Below are 7,665 nucleotides of genomic sequence, written 5' to 3'. Positions count from 1 at the left end.
GTGTTAAATAATAAATCATTAAGTACATTATACATATTAATTACTGAGTTGACCAAGTTTTATAACACTACTCAATTCAGTAAGGAGTCAATCGGGGAGTACTTGAGATTCTGTAACTCGCCTCGGTAAGAGGCCGAATAACAAGTACCCGAAGGAGTAATCGACCAACTCAACAAGTTTTACAACACTAGATGTTGAGATGTGAAGATGATACCATGTATATGTTTGTGTGTTTGTGTCTTCACACTTCAAATATGTGGGACTGCCAATAATTAAGTTCCCAACTCTCAAAAAGATAGTAAAATTGTTAAATAAAATTAAGAATAATAATCATTTTGGTGACACTATATCCAATTAAACCCGGTTATTTCAAACACCGGTAGTTCCACTCAACTACAATTTCCCCACTCAACTACACGCCTAACGCCTCTCATAACAACAATTTATACATACATACATACATACACATACACATACAACTTTCTTATTCAATAAGAAAGTTACTATAACAAACATTTATAAATCAAAAAAATCTTTAAATTCTTGTACTCATAGCTCAAAAAGTTGTACCTAGCCCATCTAACACATCAAGCATATTAGCATTCTCAAACTTCAAATCTCTCCTTGGTGAACTCCCCATACTTCTACTCGACACAAAAACCTCCCCTCTCTTCTTCTTCACCATAACAAGTTCTTGACTTTTACTCACTCCACGAACACCCGTTTTTCTTTTTGTCACTTCTTCCAACAAATTCTTGTCCTCTGATGAGATTTCGACCCGTTTAGGATTTGGATTTGGATTTGAATTTGGAGATCGGGTGGGTGTGTATTTTGGTATTTTGTCGCGATATCTCACGAGGCTTATTAAACGGTGAAGATAGATGATTAAATCGAGTATGTATCGATCCATTTTTTGTTTGTCCGCGTGGTATAATGTTTGTAGGCGGATTATGTTGTTGCTTGTTGATGTCTTTTTTCCGAAATCGGATCTGTTGTTTAGATTTAATACAGAAAGAAAGTTGAGAAAATTTTAAGTCCGAACTTTTTAAAAATTTTGTGTTTATTTTGTGTCATTTTGAGGAAAGACAAATTTAGCCGTTTCTCTTAAGCTTTTTCCAAAATTAGCCAACATTTATTATTAAAAAAAAACACACACACACACACAACCAATTTTGTCATGCTATTTGTTTTCACTTTTCCTTGTTTTTGCACTATTTTTCCCTACCACAAAAAACTACAAAAAAAAAATGTTTCTTGATTAATAAAAAAGAGTTAATCTCATAAAATACCTTATATTTTGTGTTTTTTCTGAATTAAACCTCAACTTTATTATTTTCTTGAAAAAAAAATTGCATTTTTTCATCTTTTTCGTAAAAACCCTCAATTTTTTTTAGTTTTTCCCGAAAAAAAAAAACCCTCACATTTTACAAGTTTTTTCGGAAAAAAAAAACAAATAAAAGGTCCGGATCAAAAAAATGAAAATAATACAAGGTCTTTTTCAGGAAAAAAAAAATAAAGTTGAGGTTTAATCAAGAAAAAAAAAACACAAAATATAAGATTGTTTATGAGATTAACCTATAAAAAATCATGATTTTCAAAAAAATATGAAGAATTCCGCAGCATGCAAAGTGAATTTCGCAATACAATCTTTTATTTTTATTTTTCTTCAAAATATCAAAAAAACGTCGTTTAATTAGTTTTGAAGTGCCAAAGCTAATTAAATGCAAAAATTGTGGTTATTGACAGCATTTTCTTAAATTTTGGCCAACTTTTAGGAAAAAGCTTAAGAAAGATAGTTATGTTTGTCTTTTTTCTCTTGTTTTTTTTTACTTATAGGAGTTGATGAAGATAAATATTTAAAAGTGTTTTCTTTTTTACTTGGAAACAAAAAAGTCTTAAAATATATATAAATTGGTGACTTACCCGGTATTTGCCCACTCTCCAACCCAACCAAAACCTTGGTGTGCTCTGGAGACACAAGAAAATGTCAACTATAAAAGCATGATGAGGGTATTTATGTCTTTTGTAATATTGGACAAGACAGGACAGGACAAGCTTTCTAAAGCTAGTTTTTAATATGAGGATGATGAGGGTATTTACGTCTTTCGTACAAATTTCTATTTATTGGTAGGACAAAACATTTGTGATTTTTGTGTTATTGACATAAGTCTTGATAGTTGATACAGTCCAATGCAGGTCAAACACAGTACAAGTCTGTCAGTCAGATTTCTATTTATAAAAGCATACTTGGTGGTGTCGGTAGCTACGGGAATGAGCCAATGAAGAGTTTTTTCCATTTCCGCTTTAATTTGAGGCATCGTCATCTAAAACCAACCAATAAAAATTTATAATGTTAAAACGATATTTACTATTTTACCCGTGTCCCTTATACCACTAAAAATAAGGCGGTGTTTGGACTTTGGACTTTGGACGTGTGTTTTTCAATTTGATTACAATGAATTGAAGAATTAAATAATTAGCTGTTTAAAAGTCGAGTAATTTTACATTTATCTCAACAATAAGAAAAATCTTAATCATAATTAGTGATTATTTACTCCAAACAATTGAAAACATTTATTGAGATTTCAAAAATGGGTTGATCTCATAAAAGACTTTATATTTTGTGTTTTTTTCCATATTAAATCTCAACTTTATTTTTTTCGTTAAAAAAACATGTTTTTTTATTTGTTCCGATTTGGTCCTTCGTCATTTTTTTCCAAAAATAATTCTAAAATGCGAGGGTTTTTTCAAGAAAAACTAAAAGAGTTGAGTGTTTATTTGGAAGCATTTAGAAGGTTGAGAGTTTTTTTCGGAAAAAAAAATGGAAATCTCTAATAAAGTCCTAATATTTCGGGTCAATTTACGGTGTAATCCCAACTTTTATTTTTTTAACAAAAAAAAAACCGATTATTATATATTTTGCCCAAATTAACGAAATAGTCCTTCATTTTTTTCAACAAAAATGACAAATTGTCGTATAAAATTAGATAATCAGGACTTTTCTGTTCAAAAAATAAATATTGGGATTAAACCATAAACTGACCCAAAATATTAGGACGTTATCAGAGATTTTCCAAAAAAAAAATTGTTAATCTCAAAAAAGGCCTTATGTTTTGTGTTTTTTCCGGATTAAACCTCAAAAAATTTTTGCCTGAAAAAAACCTTGTATTTTTTTATTTTTCCCGATTTGGCCCTTCTAGTCATTTTTTGCCAAAAAAGAATTGTAAAATGTGAGGGTTAAACTAAAAAAGTTAAGGGTTTATTTGGAATCATTTAGAAGGTTGAAGGTTTTTTCCGGAAAAAAAAAATACAAAGTTGGGGTCTTTTTCGGAAAAAAAAATAAATAAATACAAGGTCTTTTTCAGGAAAAAAATAAATTTGAGGTTTAATCCGGAAAAAACACAAAATATAAAAAGGTATTTTATGTAATTCAACCTTCAAAAAATTACTTACAACTTCTTTTGAATCAAGAGCTTGTAATCGAGACCGTAAGCCTGCTTTTACACTGGCGGGCAAACCGTTGTATAACGTGTCCCTCATGTTAGGCGGCAAGCAAGTTGGACGAGATGCCTATAAAAAATGGTTAAATTTGAGTTATATATTTTACCTCCAAAAGGGTAAAACGGTAAATTTCACAAACGGGCCAAACATCTTTTTTGACTTTTCGCTTTTTGAAAAAGCTAAAAATCCTAAAAGTCATTTTAAAAGGATTCCCAAACACCCTCATAGTTTTTGTAATCATATTGAATGCATTAATTTTTTTATTAGATTAAAAATAAATAAAATAGAGAATAACTTACGATGTTATCCATCTGAGTGATTAAGTTGGCATAGTGTAAGGCAAGACCCGCACCACCTAATCTTTCGGTTTTTTTATTTACATCTTTGCCATTCTTTATTGAATTTGCAGCTGAAATTAAAAAATAAATAAATAAATAAAACATGAAAAATCACAAAATGAAAACACAAAATAACATCGAACTAACTCCTTTGGTTATTTTTTGTATGTTGATAGGTACAACAAATTACAAAAAAAGCACTTGTACTTTCTCTATTTAATTATTTTCTAAAATGATTAAATCATTATACTTTTTTAAATATTAAAAAAAAAAAACTAGTTTTGATATATAAGAGGAAATAAAGTAGGGTTTTATAAAGTCATGATTATTTAATTTTACACAATAATCTGTCATTTCCCGTTAGATTAAAAATAAAGACTTGTTCGTTAATTTGAGCAAAATATTAAATAATCAAGAGTTTTGCATTCAAAAAAAAATTAGGACTTCATTAAAAATTTCTTAAAATAATGGGACTATTTCGCATAAAAACCCAATAACACAATGCACTACCATTTAATCAATTTCTCCACCCAACTATCTTTTTTATTTATTTAACCACTGAATTATTACTAAATAATCATAAAAGATAATCGTTCAATTGCTAAATACATAAAACGATGAAGTTACGTGATTTTTTTTAGTTTTACCTTTTTTGTAAATTGTGTAATTGAGAAAAATAGTTTTTTTCAACACCTAGAAAACGTATAATGATTTAATTCACTATATAAGTACATTGTGTTTTTCTGTATTTTGCCCTTAAAATAATATTTAAATTTGAAGTATTTTGCAATACCATTCTCTTCAAAAGCATCCACAATTGCTTGATGAATAAAGGTGACAACATCTACAAGCTTCTCCACAACCTACTAACAAGAAATGCAAAATGAAAAAAATACATTTATTTCATTTTTTAAGTCGTTACTTTTTACAAATTTGCCCTCATGTGGGCCCACATGGAAAGTTATATTAGTTTGTACCTCTTCTAAATTTTTGGACCAAAGAGATTTCTTTTTCAAGTTCCTCACAAGTTTTCTTTGATGCTTTAACTCACTTTGTAATATCATGAGACTCTCTCCTATTATAACAAACAATCAAATGTTAATCAAACAACTTACAAACATAAAATATTTACAATATTTTATTTAAAAAAAAATTAAAATTTCAAAAATGATTTTAGTTTTGCCTAACCTTTTCGTGGAAGATGTAAGGATTCTACTTCTTCAATCTTACGCCTATAATCTACTTCAAATCTATCCAAAGCATGATACTCATGATACAATTCCTGCAAAAAAAAAATATATATTATTATTATTTAATTATGGGAAATCTACAAAAAAGTCCCAAACTTTTGAGAAAGTTTCAAAAAAACCCTTTTTTTTTTCTTTTGAACATAAAAGTCTCATTAGTCATTTGCTATTCAAATATGAAAAAGGACTTTTTCGTTAATTTGGGCAAAATGTTAAATAATCGGGACTTTTCTGTTAAAAAAAAAAAAAACTTTTAGGACTTTATTGAAACTTTTCCTAAAAGTTTAGGACTTTTCTGTAGATTTCCCTTTTATTATAGCATCCTACTTTTATTTCTTTCTATTACAACATTATACTTTAAAAAATGGGTTAATCTCATAAAAAAACCTTATACTTTGTGGTTTTTCCAGATTAAACCTCATCTTTACTTTTTTCATGAAAAACACCTTATATTTTTCATTTTTTCCGAAAAAACCCTCAACTTTGTCTTTTTTTTTTTCAAAAAAAAAAAACTCAAGCTTGTAAATGTTTCCAAAAACACCCTCAACTTTTTTAGCAAAAAAAAAACTCAAGCTTGTAAATGTTTCCAAAAACACCCTCAACTTTTTTAGTTTTTTCTGAAAAAGCCCTCACATTTTACGTTTTTTGGAGAAAAATGACTAAAAGGGTCAAATCGGAAAATCTGAAAAAATGCAAGGTCTTTTTCATGAAAAGAATAAAGGTTCGGTTTAATCCGAAAAAGAAAACACAAAATATAAGGTCTTTTATGAGATTAACCCTTAAAAAATCTATCTAATTATATAGCATTGTACTTTCAATTTTATTCTTTTTACAATACTATACTTCATAAAATCCACTCACACGAATTGTATTTTAACGTTAAGAAATAGATTATTATTTTAACAATATAGTTTTTATAATTATATATTAAATATATTAATTTTTTTATAAGTGACTTACAGAAGTATGTTGTGCAAGATTAGCAAGTTCTTGCATTGTAATCTCAGCCTCTTCTCTAAGCTGCTTGTTTGTTATTGGATCCGAATCCAACCTGATTCATAAAAGCATTTCATTCAAATCTGATTATTATTTTAACAATATAGTTTTTGTAATCATATTTAATATTATTAATTATATATAAGTAGTTAAAAAAATTTCAGCTTTACCTTACAAAGAAACGATCCAAATTATGCCATTGTGGATCCTTACACATATCTCCAAATCTCACCACTTCTCTTGAAAACACTTCAAATTCCTCCCTATGAAAAAACCAAATCAAATTAATTAATATTTCTTGAATGTTTTGTAAGAATCGAATTACCTTTTGTCAGCTGCTGCAATACTTAACAACTCTTTCATATCAGTAGAAACCAACAATTGAACACCTTGTGAATGCAATATTTCCTTTTTAAGAATCTGAATGTTTTCTTCTGAAAGGGATTGCATCAAATTGGAGCCTTTGACAATCGTATTAGCAACTTCAAATGCCAAAATCGATACTTTATTCCCTCTTAAAGCCGAATTTGATACAAATCCGCTATGAGAATTGAAATTCGTCATGCTGCTTCCTAAAGTGTCCAGCACTTCAAGACCTACGTTTCCAGCTTTACCAAGAAACGTCGTTACATGAGGAACCTACCAAAAATGGAAGATTAACATAATCAAATCAGTTCCATTGTGATTTTATACTGAAGAATACAAGGATCTTCGTTGAAAATAGAGAAATTGGAGTGGATTTGATGGAGAAAAGAGAAAGGAATTGGATATATACCTTGCTAGCTACCCTAGCAGGGGTAGAGGGTTTGAGTTCTCTTGAAATCGAGAAGAACAGTTCGCCGGAATCATACGATGTGGTTTTCCGATGGTATACATCGTTATCTTGTGTGTAAGAAGAAGATAAAACGGAATCATCATTACCATTATCATAATCATTCTTCTTCTGTTGATGATTAAAGCTCTTAACAGACCTCAATTTCCCTGAAAACCCAGTACTACTCTTATCACTGCCGTAATCCGCCGCCGTGCTCCGCTTCAACGTCCCTCCCGTACAAACCCCACCCATTTTTCTCACCCTAAATCGAAAGATCCGGTGAATCGCGTTCAACCAGATAATCTAACAAACCAAATCCAGAGTTCGCAACAGTTCACGGACACGAAAGAACTGCAAGCCATATAAAGAAATGGGAATATATCAATCACGATCCGTGAGTATGAACAAAACTGAGTGTGACAAACGCGTTGATTGAGGTTTTTTCTTGCTTGCAGATTGGGGAAATGAGATTCGGAAATTGATGATGGGGAAACAGACAAAAGGGGGGGAATTTGAAGAACACGGATTAGAAAAAGGTGTAGGGTTTGACTGTGGTTTAGATGATAGAAAGTCGTCTGCTTTTCAGAGGTGTTTGCTGAATTGCTGGTGGTGGGTTGAAGTCACTGTCAGTTTACTGTTTACTCCATTGTTAAGGTCTAAACCCTCTTTTGGTCTCGATTGCTTCTTTGATGGAGATTGAAGGACCACTTTTTTTCTATTCTTTTACCCCTTCACAGTTTCACACTATATACTTTTCAGTAGTTTCGTT

At 30.1% G+C, this 7,665-nt stretch overlaps 1 protein-coding gene across 1 annotated transcript; it reads right to left on the bottom strand.

The window, feature by feature from the left end:
- Window positions 1–294: 294 nt before the first annotated feature.
- On the bottom strand, window positions 295–7,557 carry LOC111888720 (protein PSK SIMULATOR 2). Its single transcript, XM_023884843.3, has 12 exons — window positions 6,858–7,557; window positions 6,408–6,721; window positions 6,253–6,345; window positions 6,047–6,137; window positions 5,028–5,121; window positions 4,817–4,914; window positions 4,633–4,702; window positions 3,801–3,910; window positions 3,454–3,570; window positions 2,248–2,324; window positions 1,924–1,968; window positions 295–989 (listed from the first exon to the last, which is right to left on the bottom strand). The coding sequence occupies exons 1-12, from the start codon at window positions 7,146–7,148 to the stop codon at window positions 557–559; spliced, it is 1,833 nt and encodes a 610-aa protein (XP_023740611.1). The 5' UTR covers window positions 7,149–7,557; the 3' UTR covers window positions 295–556.
- Between the last annotated feature and the right edge of the window lie 108 nt (window positions 7,558–7,665).

Source organism: Lactuca sativa, chromosome 2 (assembly GCF_002870075.4).
Source record: "Lactuca sativa cultivar Salinas chromosome 2, Lsat_Salinas_v11, whole genome shotgun sequence".
Lineage (NCBI taxonomy): Eukaryota > Viridiplantae > Streptophyta > Magnoliopsida > Asterales > Asteraceae > Lactuca > Lactuca sativa.
The sequence above is the reverse complement of the archived record's forward strand: the minus strand, read 5'-3'. Positions and strand labels throughout refer to the sequence as shown.